The 20,053-nt window shown below is 35.3% G+C and overlaps 3 protein-coding genes and 1 long non-coding RNA gene across 7 annotated transcripts; 3 read left to right on the plus strand and 1 right to left on the minus strand.

Annotated features, from left to right (window-relative positions):
• The first annotated feature begins 8,105 nt into the window (after positions 1-8,105).
• LOC110718602 (serine/threonine-protein phosphatase 7 long form homolog) lies at positions 8,106-11,765 on the plus strand. Of its 3 annotated transcripts, none has more exons than XM_021897465.1 (5): positions 8,106-8,621; positions 9,511-10,417; positions 10,491-10,578; positions 10,668-11,099; positions 11,181-11,765. In XM_021897465.1, exons 4-5 carry the CDS (start codon positions 10,668-10,670, stop codon positions 11,622-11,624), a joined length of 876 nt encoding a protein of 291 aa, XP_021753157.1. In that variant the 5' UTR covers positions 8,106-8,621; positions 9,511-10,417; positions 10,491-10,578; the 3' UTR covers positions 11,625-11,765. The 3 variants fall into 3 exon arrangements, with proteins under 3 accessions (XP_021753157.1, XP_021753158.1, XP_021753159.1); XM_021897466.1 differs by lacking the exon at positions 8,106-8,621 and adding an exon at positions 8,934-9,423; XM_021897467.1 differs by lacking the exons at positions 8,106-8,621; positions 9,511-10,417; positions 10,491-10,578 and having other exon boundaries at positions 10,594-11,099.
• Positions 9,299-9,938, plus strand: LOC110718942 (serine/threonine-protein phosphatase 7 long form homolog). Its single transcript, XM_021897878.1, has 2 exons — positions 9,299-9,404; positions 9,511-9,938. Exons 1-2 carry the CDS (start codon positions 9,299-9,301, stop codon positions 9,936-9,938), a joined length of 534 nt encoding a protein of 177 aa, XP_021753570.1.
• A 472-nt stretch (positions 11,766-12,237) lies between the features above and the next one.
• LOC110718603 lies at positions 12,238-13,445 on the minus strand. The gene is made up of 2 exons (XR_002510928.1): positions 13,037-13,445; positions 12,238-12,463 (listed from the first exon to the last, which is right to left on the minus strand). It is a non-coding gene; the product is annotated as an uncharacterized LOC110718603 (long non-coding RNA).
• Positions 13,446-15,200: 1,755 nt separating this feature from the next.
• On the plus strand, positions 15,201-19,618 carry LOC110718604. 2 transcript variants are annotated; one of them, XM_021897469.1, is made up of 4 exons: positions 15,201-16,078; positions 16,237-16,344; positions 18,592-18,736; positions 19,104-19,618. In XM_021897469.1, exons 1-4 carry the CDS (start codon positions 15,856-15,858, stop codon positions 19,300-19,302), a joined length of 675 nt encoding a protein of 224 aa, XP_021753161.1. In that variant the 5' UTR covers positions 15,201-15,855; the 3' UTR covers positions 19,303-19,618. The 2 variants fall into 2 exon arrangements, with proteins under 2 accessions (XP_021753161.1, XP_021753160.1); XM_021897468.1 differs by having other exon boundaries at positions 15,215-16,071; positions 16,230-16,344; positions 19,104-19,609.
• Positions 19,619-20,053: the final 435 nt, after the last annotated feature.

Here is a 20,053-nt window from a genome sequence, read left to right on the forward strand (position 1 = left end):
CTGCACCACCAAACGGACAACAGCAACAACCCGAGCCCAGAAGGCCAGCTGCAGCACCAGACAGCAACACAGCACAAAGAAACAGCAGCTAGCAGGAGACTAGGCTGCTAACACCAAGAACAGCACCAGCAGCACCAGGAAACATCTAGCAACACACAGCAAGGCAGGCATCACAGCCTGAACCAGCACCACAAACAGCAGCCTGAAACAGAGAAAGCCAGCCTGCACACCAAGCAACAGCTGCACATAACAGCACAAAGCAGGAAAGCTGGAGCAGGACACAGATAGGAGCAAGAAACAGAAAAGAGCAAACCCAGCTAGGCAACAACAGTCAACACCAAATCATTATAGTTCACAAAAGAGAAGAGGACCAGTCTAGACCAGAATGGAAGAACACCACATGTAGCTTCAAAACTTCCCATAAAACAAAATGGAGAATAACCAGAAGTGTTGAACGAATAATGCTGGTTACTTCATATATTTCCACAATGATCAACACCATGTTCTAAAAGAGTTTAGAACATGCTTAAAAAGAGTTTAGAACATGCTAAGCTATGTCAGTTGCTTGCGTATCTTAAAAGTGTATTTTAGATCATAACATTGACATTCTATAAACATATCGACAAGAACAACGTGGAAAGATCAACACCATGTTCTAAATTATTTCAACCTATGTTCTAATTTTTTTCTATGTTCCAAATTTTTTCTACCTATGTTCTAAAGTTTATTTTCAGCCCTGCAATCACAAGTTCACAACCAACAACCCCTAACCAATTAGCTGTTGTTGCATAAATCAACCACCACACCACAACCCCTACAAGCAGGGGCAATCGCACCAACATCACCAATTTCGAAATCAAAATTCGAAAAAATTAGCAAAAATTGAACCCTAAATTCGAACTATAGATCCGCAAAAATAAGAAAAAATAGAACATAGAGAATAAGCCAGATTTGTTTTTAGACATGACGAATTGATGCAAGCAGAACAAGTAATGCCAAGTTGTTCAAGCTATGCTTGCTCATTAATCGAGTTTAAAAGTTTTGTTTAGCCTGAATTGTTTACTTAACAAACAATTTTTAACAGAACTTATTCTTATTCTTGAGTGTATCGGGGTAGGCATTATACACAAGTAGTTGTTACACCATAATTTGGATGACTACTGCTATGAACTGAACTAATGACCAACAAAAAAAGGAAAAAAATAAATGTTTTTCAATTTTAATAACACGAGTTTAATTACCCAAAACCTGATATATTTAATCAATGAATCAAAATTGATACAGAACATTACAGCAATGAATATAAGCAGGGAAAAATGGCTGCAAAGCCACTAATATAATCATTGTGCTATACACACTATTGCACAAAAAAGAGAGAAAACAAGCGGTTTGTTGTGTGTTGAATCCTAAATCCTAAATTCGAATACCCTAAATTAGAATCCTAAATCCGCAAAAAAAGAACCCTAAATTCGAACGCGAAATTTGAAAAAATCGAACTCAAAAAAATCAAACTCCATGCGAAATTCATTAAAATCAAAACAGAAAAACGCAAATATCAAATCACAAAATCGCAAAATCAAATCAAAAAATCGGAAACATAAAATCGCAAAAATCAAATCAAAAAATCGCAAAATCTATGAACATCATGCTAAGTTCATGGAAATTTGAACAAAATCGAAAAAAAAAACAAACCTGAGTCGAAAATCCTTCAAATTGCAATTTCTATGGAGATTTTTGGGGTTTGCAGAGAGAGAATGTGATGAACACGAAGAGAGAGAAAGTTAGAGGAGAGAGAAAATTTTGATCGGTTGGTAGAGGGTATAAGGAAAAATACGTGTTTTAATCTTAACCGTCTAAATTACCTTAATCCTACGGCTGAGATTGGTTCTTATATAACTAGGGTTCTTATATAAGGAGGGGTTCTTACCGGATCCCTCCCCTATATATATATATATATATATATATATATATATATATATATATATATATATATACACACACCCCCGTCATATGGAATAGAAATACACTGATCGATTATCTCACAATCTCTATCATATTTCTCCTTATTTTATAACATGTTATCAACACCATCCCTAACCGATTGAGTAAACAAAAAGAAAAAATAAACATCATTGAGGTAAGTTTTATTGCTTATATTCACTTGAGATTCATTGTGCAACTATGTATAATATTAGTAGTTTGAATTTTGTCGGCACTGTATCCATGAACTAGTGAATTGTTTTGATTAAATTCATATGCTTACACGAATAATGGTTTGCATGATTGTCCTATATGGGGAAGTATTGATCTGATACTATATTGCAATGCGGCATATTATTGAATTCATTGTCTTTGATCGATTATTATGTATGATTTATGAGATACATTATTAGTAGGAAAATTTGCGAGGAAAGTCTTTTTAAATGGTCGACCTTGTGAGGAAGGTTCTTTTAAAAAAAATAAAAAAATAAAAAATAAAAAAAGTGGCACAAAAGGTCCTTTTATGGCGATTGGGTTGTGAGGAGGGTCCTTTGACCAAACTCCGACGTTGACCAATTTTTTCCGGCCAAAAAAAGTCACGTGCACAGCACGTGACCACTGAAATCTTTTCTTTTATTTTTCTTTTCCTCTTCTTCCTCGATTTTCCTTTTTCGATTTTCCGGCCAATTTTTTTTGCAATCAGATGGGGTATGCAAATGGTGGGGTATTACTGTGTTGCTTCTCTAAAGTTGTTCCTTCTCTGAAATTTTTCAGTAGTTGTGGGGTATTACTATGTTACTTTTCTAAAATGGTTGCTTCTCTGAAATTTAACCCCAATGTTGCTTTTCTGAAATTAAATAAAATCAAGAGGGTACTTCTGTGTTGTTGCTTCGATTGTTGGTGCTACCAAGGTGCAATTGTGGGGATATTGCAAGTGATGCAAAATGAGGGAGGTGGTATGAGAATGGAAAGTTATTGATGTTGTTGAGTGGTTTGTAAGAGTGGAGAAGGGTTTTAAGGGAGACAAGGTAAGGCTGGGGTGGTGGGTCTGGGTTTTTGAAGTGGAAGGGGGTTTTCAGGGTGGTGGAGCTTGTTGGCGATTGGCGAGGAAAACAAGGGCTGCTACTGTTGTTAGAGTGTGAGGAGGTTGATTGGTTGGAGATGCAGGGAATTGGCGGCGAAGGTGGGCTATTTACGGTGAAGGGATGGTGGCAAACGCTGTTGTGGTTGTTATTGTTGTTGTAATTGTTGTTATTTGCGTTGTTGGTTGGCTGGAATTTGGTGGAGTGGTGGCTGCTTGCGATGGCTGATTGGTGTTGCACAAGGGAAGGTTCATTTGGAGTGTTTTTGAAAAGGAGGAAGGGTGGGGGAAAGGGATGGGGTTCCTTGTTGCCGGAGATGGAGGTGTGGTGGGCGGAGGTCTGGCCAAAAATTCCATTCATTGAGGTGTGGAATTGAAATGGAGGAAGAAGGTGAAGAGGAAAAAAAAGAAAAAGAAAAAAAAAAAAAAAAAAGCTGATTTGATCGGTCACGTGCACAGCATGTGACTTTTTTTGGCCGGAAAATATAGGTCAACGCCGGAATTTGGTCAAAGGACCCTCCTCAGTCCTCACAACCCAATCGCCATAAAAGGACCTTTTGTGCCACCTTTTTATAAAAGGACCTTCCTCACAAGGTCGACCACTTAAAAGAACTTTCCTCGTAATTTTTTTTTATTAATATAAAAAAACCATGATGTAAGCATAATGGGATGATTGGTCATTTACTCATCATATTGCATATGTATTTGATACACTTATTTTGTTAGTTGTGATGTCACACTAGTAATATTTACGGGGATTTTACTCCTAATTTGTTACTCCGTATTTATCACATATTCATGTCAGTTTTATAAGGAATGTTAAATAAGTCTAAGAGCTATAATAAATCATCGTGTGCCAAAATATTATAAATCGATCTTTCTATTGGTCTGACTTATTATATCAAATTAAAAAATTTATTTGTTTGGTTTGATTGATGAACCCAGTTGGATAAGACAGTTGTTTTGTTGGTTGTCTCATGGTGGCAATGAAGAAAAGAGAAAAGGGGTAAGGTAAAAAATAAATATTTCATAGGGGCCAAACAAGTCACGACAATCGAAGCCAATTTATGATGGTTCACTCCTCATTATCAAATTACTGATTGACTATTCGACTATACATTGTAGTGCCATTATTATCATTCTCATAGAAAATTGTACAACAGCAGTCCGAATGACATGCTTTTAATATCTCCGACACTTAGGCATTGAGTTGTCATTGTCAACAATATTTGAATCATGAGGGAAGTGGGTCATTGTCATTGTCAACAAAAGTATCACGTGAATTAAGGCATAATATTTTCATATATTCAACTATCGTTTTGATAGGATATCTTTTATTAAGTATATCTTTTATTAGGAAACTAACAGCCTTGGTGAGCAAAGCTTTTGTTTTCTTCCTTGTATAAATATTGTGCCTGGTACATTAATAAACACGGAACATTATGCATATTATTGTGCTTGTGTTTTACTTGACTCCAATAATTTCTTCTATAGTAGTTTCTTTATGACTTCATAGCAAAAATTTATATTTTAGCAATTACTTCGTAGGATACATCGCTTTGTAACACAATTTCCTATTTTGAAATGGTAATGAGTAATTGAATCAAACCAAAAGGGCTTATTAAACAACGACAACTTTCGTTTTTTTTTATTTATTTATTTTGGTTCGTTTGTTGTTGTTGTATGGTAATGAGTAACTTTCGTTGATTTATAACTAGATCATAATTGAGGATATATGAATTACTATTGCAAGACTAATTGTTACTTCGTATTATTTTATAACATTTCCTCCGTAGGATTTTTTCTTTGTACTGCATTATACCTCTAGTGAATGAAGATGTAAATGAGGAATAATTACTTATATACTAGTTAACATATGCTTTTGTTACATGATTATGACATATGTTAAGTTATATCATAATGTTATCTTGTTTATTTTAAGGCATGATTTATGATTATCATTGCTACCTTATTATAATAAATCATGGTATAAGTATTACTGTGTGATGTTTGATATTATTCTTTTGATTGGATATGGAGTATTTGATCATTGCCTCACATAATATCAAGTCTTTAGCTTCTTAACCATAATTCTAAGATATTTTACTCATCAAGATATTTATGTATAATAAACTAATAAAGATAAGATTGACTTTATTAATTCGTAGCTCCATTAGCCAAAAGACCCATTTTATATGTATTTCAAGTCTATTTTGCATCCTTAATATTGACCAAATATCTATATTTTATTTATTGTGTTCATCTACAACTTTAATTTATCTTAATTTGTTTTGTTGAGGAATCGCTTGATGTTTAGGTCAGATGCATGTCTGTACAATTGTATTTAAACTATAAAATCAATGATAAGAAGTTGCAAGCTAATACTCTATAATCGCATACTCCTTTTCAATCTTGGACTTGAAGTTCCAAATTTTATTCTTTTAATATATACTTTAAATTATCTCATGTACATACATTAATATCATAATTGACATTAACTTTGTACTATGGTCATATTGTTAGTAACTTTATAAGAGGGTACTATTATGAAACATACTAACACGATGGTATAAGTATTGATTGATGTGTGATTAAATTTAATTTGGTGGTCATCATAGATACCATTCTTTATTTGAGTGATATTAATGATTTATAGATTACTAGATTATGATTCTCTCTTAAAAAAATAAATAATAATAATAAAAAAAAAAATTATACGATCTGCAAATTTAACATGATTGCACAATATATATTTGAGCAAGAGATAGATGACATAGTGGGAAACTTACTTGTAAAGATATAATTATCATGCCCATACTTATAAGAGATTAATATAATTGGACAAGAGTTATGAATAAGAGTTTACAAGAATAATTTTATTATGATTGATACATGCATTGCTAAAAGAATTTATGCCTTAAAAGGCGAAAGAGATTTAAAGGTTGTTAGATTCATTTCATACCCCATATGCAAGGATTGGGGGAAGATTGTATTTATTCCAATATTTTATGTAATCCTTGCACATAAATAATAAAATATATTGATGGTCAGTTTGGTACATATATTAACTTAAATATCAACGATTTATTTAATAGAAGTGACCCCATGTTAATTAAATATTTTTGAAATGACACCATCCTGAAGATGGATATAAATAAATGTCATTGATCATATAATAGTTGTAAATGCTCCAATTAAAATTGATGCATTCCCAGAAGGACAACATCAATTACTGATAAACCTATAGCACGCCTGAAGCGTGATAGATCAACAAGTTTTAATGATAATTAAGTATCTTCGAAAAGGAAAGGAGATACTATTGACAATGACAAATTTGAGGAATTGATAAATCCCATTACATTTCTATAATAAATCACTTTTAGTAAATTTCATATGTTCCATGATTATATAAATTACTCCATAAGAGTATAAAATGTCCAACAAAATTAGCATGTATCAAGATTATATTCAAAGTGTTTCAATAAAGCATGAGTTATTATTGGATCAAGTATTAGTTGATTGTCTTGCCAATTGTATAAAGAAACACATGGTTGTGTTCTAATATCACATCACTTTCATGGTCATGTATAAAATATGTTTAATAAAGTGATCACTAGTGCTGGAAAACTGACCAGAATTTGAATTTAGAAAAGTGATTGGATGTGATAATTAAATTAGGCCATCTTGGTTTAATAATTACCCGTTTTGGAAACTCGAAGTTTCATTTGATATGAAATATAAAGCGCTGACGCTCTCTCATGTTAGAGATATGAAATGAATTGAATGACAAGACATAACATTGAGATTGAGCTATATTTGGATTGTGATTTTAATAGTTTGTTTTGGAGATATTTCAAAAGATTATATACTAGTTTTGAACAATTTTGCATGTGAATGAGTAATAAGTGACCAGAAGCTCACTAAAACAACTTGTGTGTAGAGATTTTGACTATCTAGAAACTCATTATTAAAGTATTTGGAGAATTAGAAGGTCATCATATGGTGGCTTTATATACAAGTGATTAATATCTTGATTGGGGCTATTTTAGGTCAACACATAAGAAATAGAATAAGAAACTAGACAACTCCACAATTCATGACCCCCTATTAATATTGATTTCTAGAAGAAAACAAAATTTCATTATTCTCCAGACGAGATAAATTTGTTGAATATGATTATCCTACGAGATGGAATTTTTGCACATGAAATTATATTCTAAGTTGGTGAACAATTGTCCCTATATTTGAGATATTTTACCAATTTAGGGGGGAGAAGAAGAGTAAGTTGGCAAAATTATAAAATTAATATTAGTTGATCCATATAATGATACTTTGTAAAGTTACATGTCAACTTTTGTATCGAGATATTTTGCACATCTATAATTTGATTTCTATACCGTTATGACCCGTCTAGAGGCATAGAGAGATACATTTTGGTCATAGTGATAATGATATTATGTGCATACATTAAGTTAAATCTTGCTAGTTTTTCTTTGAATCATTACACCTGAAGTGTAGGTTGTATGATCGGTTCTAATATAAATATGTGATATATGGCAAGATAGTGCAGTTGATGCTTTTTAAGTGTAATGATAGTATATTAATACCATAATGTGAGAAATACCCCAGATAAAAGTTGTATAGATATCTGAACTATAATAGATGGCCTATGATATAAGAAAGTCATAATGGTACCAATTCAAAATGTATTTCAGACATCATTGTAAAATAACATGCGAAATGTACATTAAAGTAATTTTATGATACCAATACACAATGAAACCGATGAATAATATGCATATGCATAATAGAATGGACTAGTGAATAAGGGATCTAAAATATATGTTTATTATGATGTCCGACATAATGATAACATCAAAAGTTTATCATGGGCCAGAAATCCAATGAACACTAGGCGAAAAAGATAAATGGGCACCGGTGCCGTGCTTTTTTTTTTTTTTTTTTTTTTTAATTTTAACTACCTATGGCACCGGTTAACCGGTGCCAACTGTGCCTTCAAAAATTAAATTTTTTTTTTTGCAATATACAATCACATATAAAAGAGCTCTTTCCCAAATTAAAGTCAAGAAGAACCGCAATTCCCAAATTGCAGCCAAAGTTTTAAGAATTCCCAAAGTACCGTCCACGTCACCGGTTCAGGGGGAAGAAATTTTAAATCCGGTCTACAGCAAAACCGCTACCTGAAGTAGCGGTTTTTACTAATAAACCGCTACTTCAGGTAGCGGTTTCTTTTTAATAAACCGCTACTTCAAGTAGCGGTTTTTGTTTAATAAACCGCTACTTCAAGTAGCGGTTTTCTAGCAGGTATAATTTCCTGATTTCACTTTCCTCTTTCATTTTCGTCTTCTCACCAAAATCCCATCCACGCCTTCCACCAAAATCACACCTCCTTCAACGGAAGCCGGCGCAGCCAAGGAATCCACCGACGCCGCCGGAGCATTCCTCAGCAACGAAGGCCGCCGCTGTTGACGCCGAGGGTTCGACTTTAGTGGTCGGCTTCGCTAATTTCAGAAGAAACGTGCTGATCTTCTTGTTTGTGGTAAGTGCCCTAATTATTTTTTGTATTCAGTTATTGGGTTTGTTGTTGTTATTGAGTTTGTTGTTGTTATTGAGTTTCAGAATTGTATGTATGTGTTGTTGTTGTTGGTTTTGGTTGTGTTGTTGTTGTTAGTGTTCTTGTTTATTGTTGTTGTTATTGAGTTTCGGTTTTGGTTGTGTTGTTGTTGTTAGTGTTCTTGTTTATTGTTGTTGTTATTGACTTTCGGTTTTGGTTGTGTTGTTGTTGTTAGTGTTCTTGTTTATTGTTGTTGTTATTGAGTTTCGGTTTTGGTTGTGTTGTTGTTGTTAGTGTTCTTGTTTATTGTTGTTGTTATTGAGTTTCAGAATTGTATGTATGTTTGTGGTTGGTTTTGGTTGTTGTTGTTGATTTACTTACCTTACATATAACCCTTGTAGAATTATTAATGGTTTCGATCACATTACTCAGTTTAGGTTGCTATAATTGCTGATTTTGAAAGTGAAAATAGAGCTTCTATACACAAAGTACATGAGCTCAAAGTACATGTAGTCATGACTTATGCCCATGTTGAGCTTCAAGAGGTATTAAGACCTTCATAGCTCAGTTTAGGTTGCTATAATTGTGTAGTTTGCTTGCTTGATGTTAGGACATTGCCACACTGTTAATGAATTTTTGCAATCTAATATCTTTGATTAATAATGGTCTTTTCTAGAATGAAACATGAGCGTCCCTATCGTGTGAAGAAGGCATGCAGTGTTTGTCGGCGACCTGGGCATAACAAGAAGACATGTCCTACTCTTATTGGTGGATTTGGATCATCTGGGTAACATGATTAATTATATATTCTTGTTTAATATTTATGTTTTTTCTCGAACGCTTAACATTAATTCAATTTTTTGTTATCGTGTAGGTCCCATGGAGCCGGTGATTCGTCCAGGCCCAGTTGATCCATCTGTTCTACGCTTGCAGACTTCCCATAGGAGCCACGATGTTTGGAGTGGCGTAGCTGATAGAGTTCTCTCAGTTAGGGAGCATATGGTCAGCGTGGGACGTGAGTGGAGGGTAGATGGCGGAGTACTAGAGTACGTTAGGCTTGCTGGGTTTTACGGTGTACATAGGATTTTGGGAGGAGGGTTTTTGCTTGATCGATCTGTTCTTACGGCGTTGGTTGAGAGGTGGAGGCAGGAGACACATACTTTCCACCTAGTGGTAGGTGAGGCCACCATTACTTTACAGGATGTCTCCGTCCTGTTAGGTCTGAGAGTGCACGGCCCTCCTGTCATTGGACCTCCATTTGAGGGATGGCATGACCTAGTTGAGGAGTTGCTGGGAGTTTGACCTGGCCATGATGATAACGGTAAGCCGTTTCTGGAGGGATCTACTTTGAAGTTGACGTGGCTCAGACGTCACTTCTCACAGATGCCAGAGGGAGCTGATGACTTGACAGTTCAGCGCCATAGCCGTGCTTACATTCTCACTCTCATGGGATCTATTCTGTTCGCCGACAAGAGTGGCGATGCTGTGTCACTCTACTACTTGCCGTTCCTTCGAGACTGGGAGACAGCTTCGACCTACAGCTGGGGGAGTGCGACTCTTGGTTTTTTGTATCGGCAGCTATGTCGAGCATGTCAGCGAGATTCAAGACAGATTGGAGGCCCGCTCATCCTACTACAGTTGTGGTCGTGGGAGCATATTACTATTGGCCGACCATACATTAGGAGGCCTCGAGATCCGCCACAGGAGGACCCTGAGGCTGAGGATGAGGATGACATTTTGGGGACTCAGCATCAGCGAGGTGTTGACCCTTTGGCGTGCAGGTACAATGTTTGCTTCAAGTTCATGTTCTTACAATTCTATCTTTCAAGAATTATTATTAACATGTCTTTACAGGTGGTTACGTGTCCATCTATCGTGTGCGCATACTGCTTCTGGACTACCATACTACAGAGATGCGTTTGACCATTAGCGCGAGGACCAGGTACAATCGGTGTTTCTTTTTTTTTGTGCATTGTATTTCTTCCATTATGTTAGTCATATACATGTTGACATACTTGTTTTGGGAATTAGATGATTTGGCAGCCATATACTGAGGCGGTGATGGATCGACTTCCGGAGATTTGTCGCTCAGACATGCACATTTGGCGTTCACGGGCACCTCTGATATGCTTTGACGTCGTTGAGTTCCACCTCCCAGACCGAGTCCTTCGTCAGTTCGGGTTAGACCAGCCGATCCCACAGGATGTAGACACGGACGTTGCTCTACACAGGAAGGATCGAAGGGGACAGCGTAATTGGGAGATTCGGCATTCGGACCATGTACACGAGTGGAGTCGACGAGAGGCATTAGTCGTCCAGGGATACCCGTTCACTGGGACTTCTTCCCCGGCCATGACAGAGTACATGGCTTGGTACCGTCGCATCACGAGACTGGTCATTACTCCACCTTCGCAGGAGCGCCCCCCGAGTTATTACCAGCCAGCTACCTCTGACCTCCTGCTTGTATGAACTTCACTTTATTTCAATCTAGTTCTTACGTTTTTTATTTCATTTTACTAACATTAAAACTACACTTAAATGTAGGCACATGCATTTGCTGATTTGCACGTCCAGCTATCGGGAGCTACTGAGACCATCTCCCACTTGCCACCAGAGACGGCTATACCATTTGCCATACAGACGATGCAGGGTTTTACATCATTTTGTGGCCAAACCTTGTCTAGGGTGGGGCAGTCACACCTTATTCAGCAGCCTCGACCGTCCACGTCTTCATCTTCTACTGTGCACACTATGCCGATCAGACCACCACCTCATCGTGGAGGCCATTCAGCACGTGCCTTCCGTCCACCGACTCCTTCTCAGCATACTATCATGACATCTCCTCCACTAGTGCATTGCCAGTATCAGAGAAACCGACGGCGTAGCAACACTACGTCTGGGGTTGGAGTTGGCCTGGATGACATTCCAGAGGAGACAGCTGCATCATCTTCATCGTCACCTCATGGGAAGAAGCAACGCCCGAGCTAAGTGTATATTTTGGAACTAAACTAATTTTTTTTGTAAATGCTTAGAATTGGATTTTGTTATATTTAATCAATTGAAAAATATTCGACTTTGCAATTTCGACTTCCTTAGATCTTCATAAACTTGTTATTTATGGTGGTTGTGTTGAAAAATGCTATATATCTCATGTTTTACAGGTACACAAATTGCAGGTTTTTTTTTTGAGTGATTATGCAAGTTTGAAAAAAAAAACAGTCCAGGGTAAACCGCTACATAAAATAGCGGTTTTTTGTAAACAAACCGCTACTTCAAGTAGCGGTTTTAAACTAAGAAACCGCTACTTGAAGTGGCGGTTTATTGCAAAGAAACCGCTACTTCAAGTAGCGGTTTTAAACTAAGAAACCGCTACTTGAAGTGGCGGTTTATTGCAAAGAAACCGCTACTTCAAGTAGCGGTTTACCCTGGACCGGAAAAAAAAAAAAAACCGGTTTTTTAACCAGTGCTTACGTGGACGGTAGAATGGGAAAATAAAAAGATTTGACTGCAATTTGGGAATTGCGGTTCTTCTTGACTTTAATTTGGGAAAGAGCTCCATATAAAATGAAACAAAACACCAAAAATCAAACTTCCCTAAAAAAAAGCACCAAAACCGTAATATACAATCACATATAAATATCGCTGAATTTATTTTACAATTTATTAAAAAAAAAACAGAAAAATCGTTGAATTTGTAATTTTACAATCAATTCAATTGTTATTTACAATTTACAATCATTAAAGCTGTAAATTTAAACCCAGAAACTCCGACTTCAACCTTAGCTTAATCACGAACTTGAAACTGAAAAAAATCAGAAATGTCCAACCTGCATCAATTAAAACAATAAAAATCAGAACTTAAAAACTTTGAACTCAGAAAAAGTAAAAACCCAGAAATTTCTAACCCAAAAAAACCTAAAAAATTTAAACCTAGAAAAACCCAGATATTTCGAACATAAAAAGAACTAAAAAAAACTTTAAAATGTTGAACTAATAAACCCAGAAAACTTTAAACCCAGAAACAACTGAGAAAAAATAAAAAAAAATTGAGAAAACTTAAAAATGTTGAACTTACTCAGAAACTTTGAACAAACAAAAAACCAATAAAAACCTAGAACTAATAAACCAGAAAATAACAAGAAAAATTCAAGAATACAATAAACCAGAAAAACCCAGGAATTTCAAACCCAGAAAAACCCAAAAAAACCTTGAAATGTTGAACTCAGAAACTTAAACAAAAAAAACCAACAAAAACCAAGAATACAATAAACCAGAAAAGAATAAACCTAGAAAAAACTCAGAAAAAAAAAAAAAAAAACCAGGAACCAGATAACCAGAAACCCTGAAAAACCCGTAATCCAGAAACTGAAACCCTAACCTCAAATAAACCAAACCCTAACCTCAAATCTTGATTACCAACGGAGGGCAGTGGTGGCTGATGTTTGCATGGTTTGAATAATTATCGGCGGCGATGATGATTGTTGTCTTGGTGTCGATGGTTGTTGAGAAGAGCAAGAACAACAAAGAACAGAGAGAGGAAGGGGAAGAAGGACAGAGATGAGGGCAAATAATGATTTTTGGATTATTTTTCTCTCTATCTAGTATATATTCTAGTTTAGTTTCTGAAAATTGAAGAGGAAGAAGATGGATAGCTCCTCTCTGATCTTTTTATTTGAACAAGAGAACTGAAAAAAAAAAAACGAAGAAGGAGAAATTAGAGATGAGAGAGAAAAGCAAAGCCAAAAAGTGGCGGATGAGCACCAAAGTTTTGTAAGGGTTTATAATTATATAAGCAGCCCGATTTTTTTTTGCTTTTTTTTTAATTGGCACCGGTTAACCGGTGCCAAATAACACCGGTTTTTTTTTTTTATTTTTTTTTTTTTATTTTTTTTATTATTAACCAGTGCCAAATAACACCGATTTTTCTTTTTTTTTTTCTTTTTTTTAATTGGCACCGGTTAATCGGTGCCAACGTCTTAAATTTCCACCTGTTTTTAAAAATCAGTGCCAAAAACGCGGTGCCTATTTCCTTTTTTATACTAGTGGAAATATGGATTTTTAAATTCACACTATACAGTGTCTTGCATTAATTTGAGTCTTATATCCATGTGCATGCGTGAGTCATAGGTTAATGAATTATTTATTGCATGTTTAGGAAGTTGTTAGATGCATTACTCATTGTATATTTTATTCAATATTTTATCATGATTCCTTTTTTTTAGGGCATTTTATCATGATTCATATATTTCATATTGCATGCACTAGCTAGTTTCTATATAATAATTGTGGTATGCGTGAATGTTTGTCCAAAGTATAGTAAGGCATATTTACAACATTGATGGGAAATTACAAAGAAATATTTATGTTCCAATGGGCTTACACTAGTGATGGAATTATTGATGACATCAATTTAATAATAGCATGCTATGAATCATGTAAGAAGAATTCCTAAAGAACTTATATACGACGTATATAGATACCCAGCCCTACATATTTTATATCTTGAAAATTGCAATTATTATCAAACTCCTGAAAAGTCAATATGACTACATCATCGATATCTCAACCTGAAGTTTGAGTATGTGAGATTCAACAGGTCTTTGTATTCATTGGCGAAATCTCATATAAAACATGAAATGTCTAATTAGAGAATAACGTTGAGATACAATTGAGTAAGAATAATATTCTTATGGTCTAGAAGAGCCATGAGCAAAATATGTAATTAGTTTAATTTCTTAATTCATATGATATTGAAAAATGAAATATATATGATGATATCAAGTGTTGCCATGAAATTGTGTTTGGATAATGGGATCAATTATTGATCATCATTTTATAGTATATATGACCTCCAGAAGAAGACATACATCTAATTGTTATGACAATTCGAAACAAAACTATCGAATGAAATAATGGTAAATACTTGTATTATTTCCAAAGGTATGAAAAAATGAAGAAGCCTTAATAAGTTCATGTGAAGATTTGAAGAAGTTCAATTTGAAAGGATCAATTATCAAGAAATGGTATCCTGCTACACGGGAGAAGTTATCCAACGAACCATATCACGTCGGATTTATCGCACTAGAAAATTTCACGTTATGTATTCATCTAGGAGAGAATATACGCGCTGCACTCTTTTTCTCTTGACCATGGTTTTGTCCCAAATTGGGTTATCCTGGTAAGGTTTTTAAAGAGGAAGCATTCGGAGCGTATTACAAAGAATGTTGTACTCTTTTCCCTTAATTAGGTTTTTATCCCACATGGTTTTTCCTATTAAGGTTTTAACGAGCCGCAATCTTCGATAATGGACATCCAAGGGGGAGTTTGAAATATTGTGTGGATGCCCATTATACTCTTTGTATAATTCCAGAATATTTTAGATAGATTTAGGGTTTATATTCTTATCCAATCACACCTTAATATATATATATATATATATATATATATATATATATATATATATATATATATATATATATATACATATATATATATATACACCCCGTCATATGGAATAGAAATACACTGATCAATTCTCTCACAATCTCTATCATGTTTCTCCTTATTTTATAACAGATCGTCGTTACATTTTTTTTATTTTTAACAGATGGGAAACAAATAGTAGGTAGGCTAGGCTCCTTTTTTGAGTGTTTTTTTTTATTTTTTTTTATTTTTTTAAATCGTCGTTACATTGTTGATGATGGTTGTGGTGTGGGTGGGTGACTGGGTGATGGATAATGAGGTTGGTGGCGGTGGAGAGATGTTGGGAAGTGCTTGGATGATGTTGGATGGTTGGAAAAGTAAGAGTTAATTCGACCTTTTTATCATTAATCACAAGTAATCGGTAAAGAGTAACAATATGAGGAAGCGAGGAACAAATAATTATGGATCTTTGTCACGAAGTCATAGTACACGTGGATGTAAATTACTTTAGTTGTTAAAGTCTTAAAGGTGATACCCAAAACTTGTGATTTAATCTCTTCTACATCACTATCTTTACAACCATCCTAATCTCCTAATAAAAAAACAAAGGTTTAAAACAATTATTTGGCAGAATTCAAACTCCAAACCCGTACGATTAACACTTTATTGGTTCGCGATAATTAATTGCGGCCTTGTGGGTGGATATCAAATTACTCCGTATGACCTCATTAGTTCCCCACCCTTTAACAAAAAAATTCACTAGTCACAACACAAACGAGAGAAGGAAGGCGCAGCAATGAGCTTGGCACTGATCCAAAGCTACTCTTCCGCAGAAGAAGACGAACAACAAGAATCAAATCATCACTACCACAATTTCTCCGACGAAGATGATGACTCTGATTCCGACAACAACGCCGCCGTTTCACGCATTCCCTCCTCTTACCGCCCTGTTGCCGCCCCTAAATCTTCTCACGACTCAGCTCTTCCCTCTGCCCTCGACGCTTTCTCCGAAGTAATTAGTACTACTCTCTCCTCAAGTTCTTTCAATTTTCGTTGAATTACTGCATTTTTTGAGATGGGTTTTTTTGTCAATTTTGATTTTGAATAGTAAATTTGATTACCCACTTCTTATTTTTGCTTGAATTTCCCTTTTTTGTTGGGGTTTTGGAGATTTCAGGGCCACCTCAGTTTCTTAATAATTGCGTAGAAGATCAGAGTGTGAGAAGAGATGTTGTTGTTCATCGAGGTCGCAAGAAAAGCAGAGACAAGAAAGATCTGCCTACAGGTATGTTGCATAATTTTTGACATATTACCTATTTTATCGTTTTGGCGATTAATTAGACCTGAAATTTGGATGAATATTGGTACTTGTATTCATAATTCATATTCTATTGAAAAATTCATCTGCCAATCTGTCATTTAACTAAAGTTCAATTTTTTTTACATTTATTTTGGGGGATGTTTATTAGGGTTTTTGAACCATTGAAGTCAAGTCTTTGGGAAGGTTATACTTTAGTTTTTTTTTTTGTAAAAGAAGGAGCTTTATATGTAAGGGGGCGTTTGTTTCGCAAAATAGTATGGAGTTTGTTTCGCAAAATGGTATGGAGTTGGAATCAGGAATGAAATTATAGTGGTATGGGTTTGGAACTTGATTCTTAATACTATATGTTTGGTATGATTATGGAATGCAGTTTTTTTTTTTTTTTTTTTTTTTTTTTTTTTTTTTTTTTTTTTTGATACCTAAAAGTATGGGAATGAGCCAAACCCACCTCCCCCCTAGGTTTCTAAACCCCATACTTTGGGGGTTTGAGGTATGGGTTTGCAACTCTTAAAATCATAAAACAAACATAAGGTATGGGTTTAAACCATTCTAAACCCATACCTTAAGTATGTGAACCAAACACCCTCTAAGAGATATCGGAAACTAGGCTGGAGCTCTTGGAAGAGATGGTAGCACACAATTGGGTTTATAGAATTTTTACCTGGTGTTCGCCTAGCTGCAGTTTATTTAAGCATATGCTCATGTTTGTGTTTGAATTGATGAGGGATTGCCTTTCTCAAGGTGGAAAGGTAGGAGCTTGAACGGAAGGTTAAAAGATCTCGATTGATGTAGAAATATATGGAGAGAGAGCTAGAATATGAATTGAGGGTCATGAACACTTGAAAAGAGATCAAATTGATTGGATGGATTGTGTTGTTTTGAGAATCCAAATCTTCGGAGAGACATCGAATAAGCGTGGTTGGGGATCTTGAGGAAAATATCTCTTGGTTAGTGGGAGCAGGATGATATTTGGGATTTCATGTTGAGCTTGATTTTGAGTTGGGTAATCTTGGGGTTTAATTTCAATTTGAAATTGATGTGGTATAAGGCTAACATTTTGAAATTCCTTTTTTGACTTTTCAATAAGTTGGTCAGGGTTTTGGATGTGGTGAGTACTTTCATTATTATTCTCAATTAGGTACTCTATACAGGTAGACTTGTTCTTTTTGTATTAGCTTGAGCTTGGCTTGTCAGGAGATATGATGAACTTATACTAAGCTTTAATCCACTTTGTGTTGAGTTTAGTTGCATTGAGCTTGTGAACAGCTAGGTTGCCTTTTTTTTTTTTAGTTTCATTGGAGAAGTATTGGTATGCGCTTTCTTCGAACAATAAAAGGTTGAAATTTGATGAAAGTAGGGGTTCATGGAGGATATAGGAATGTGTTGTAATCGGAAGCAGTAAATACTCTATATATGCCCTTTATTGTAAGACGAGTTATAAAGTCTTTGATGAGTGATCTGAACTTAATTGTATAAGGGAAGATAACATAAATCTGATGACTGTAGAGTTTTTGTTGTTGAGACATGAGCATTGAGTTCAGAAGGTCCATCATGGTGCTTTGAGGAAGCTAGTAGAGCAAGAGGAGAGTACCTAGTGTCTTTGGTGGCGGGCTATTTTCCTTTTTTTTGCCCCTTTGTATAAAGTGATACTTTGTAGATATTATTTGGAACATCCATGAAAAGTGAAATCAAAGTAAAGAGCTGAAAACCCTTTTGAATTAGTTTGTACAGCATTTGGTAGCATTCTTAACACTTGCTGTGAGAAAAAAAAATATCTAATGTGTGTAGTACGCTTTGAAATGGCAAGGGATAGCACCTCATGTTTTCTTGAAAAGTTTCTTAGGAACAATATCAGTCACAAGAGAATAATGCTTCTGAATTGGTTGTCGAAATGGCATTGATTGATGAGCATTGCAAAGTAGAATTCCTAGAGCATAAATGGTATCGCGATGTGTAATATAAACCATTTACATTGAGGCCAAGTTTATGACTGAATGTTGCTTGCCAACAAAGATGTATGACAATCCTGGAACAGAAATCTACAATCCAATTAGCTAAAGTATATGTGCTATGGTAGAAGTCTCTAGAAATTCATACTTGACATGTTGACAGGGTGCAAGTGGAGTTCTCTGTTGTTTTGCAGCCAATTTTTGCTTACATGTGATTTCTTTTGTGGGTAAATAAAATTAGATGACGTTGTTGTTCCTGTAGGTGCTGTGGTGGAAGCCAAGGCCCATATAGTTGGCATTCGTGAACGAGTAAGGAGTGATGTTGAGGGTAATGTTCCCTCTACTGATTCAACGCAGCCTCAGAAACCACCCACTGCTACTAAAACTGATGATGGCTCTCAACCAAGGTATTCTTACTCATCTTGCTCTAGCACAGTTAATGATGCACATATAGTTTATTTTCTGTAACAGGGTTTTTGAGGCAATTCTTTTTGTTAGTTTCATCTTCAGTCAGCATTTTGTTATCATTTGATCTGAGAGAAAAATTCACATAATTTGTATCATTAGAGTTGGGGACCTTGGGGTACATATACATTATACATCTGTTTTATCATGAACTGCTTTGGATGATCATGTTAATCTGATTTAGTAATACTCCTATCATTTGTTAGCTTGGGGGTAAGGAATGAGTTTTATTCCATTTGTTGAGCTTGTATGATTTTTATTTTTATTTTATTTAAATCAATGAAGTCAGCCATATGAATCTTGTTTCAGGATGTGCTTGCAATGCGGTATACCCTTGACTTACTCCAGTGCCCTTGGGATGATTTGTCCTGTATGTCCATTAGATGACTCAAAGAAGAAGGGATCAACCGTTAAAGATAAAGAGAAAAACAAGCGATTGAAAGGCCAGTCTTCTCATGCTAGTTGGAAAAGTGAGACAGAGATGCACCTCAGGCAGCAATTTGATTAGCAGATTTGAAGGAACAATTCTGCTGGCAACATACATCAGTGAAAGCTTAGCATAGCCGCCTGTTTTTTATTTCTTCCAGAAATTAGTGTTATGACTATTGTATGATGTTAGTTAAATTCGAAGATCTTTCTGGAAGGAATTGCAACTGTGTTTATGCTTGTATCATGTGTATGATGATTGTGATCACGCTCATTAGAATCCAAGATTCCAATTCTAATTCCAACTCCCCTCCCCAAGACCCAAATTTATGTGGGAAAAATCTTTTCTCTGTTATAAATTTAAGATCAAGTTCAATTGGTATTCTGAAGTTGGAGAACACCCAGACATACGGTATCAGTGCACGTCTTGTTCATTTGAATTTCGAGGGATTAGGGATGAAAGTAACGCGTACCATATGGAGCTATTTGTGTGAAGGGGGGGGGGGGGGGTGGGGGTTGTGGCGATCATTGGCGGACCTGCCCTTGTGCATGGTGAGTCAAATGACTCACCAGGGCCCAAAAAAAATTTCTAAGTTTTTTTTTAAAAAAAAAAAAAAAAAAAAAATATTTTCTTTGGTTGATTTTGTTGTTGTTTGTTTGGTAAACTTTGAACCTTTTGTTAATGTTGTTGGGTTTTTGATGAAATTTGAACCTTTTTGACCATGTGAATTGTAATCAGTGTTTATTTAGGGTGTTTATTGATGTTAATTATGTCTGTCAAATTGTCAATACACCATTGACTTTGGTAGATTTATATGGGGTTTTGCATATGT

The sequence above is a fragment of the Chenopodium quinoa genome, unplaced genomic scaffold, assembly GCF_001683475.1.
Source record: "Chenopodium quinoa cultivar QQ74 unplaced genomic scaffold, ASM168347v1, whole genome shotgun sequence".
NCBI classification, from domain to species: domain Eukaryota; kingdom Viridiplantae; phylum Streptophyta; class Magnoliopsida; order Caryophyllales; family Amaranthaceae; genus Chenopodium; species Chenopodium quinoa.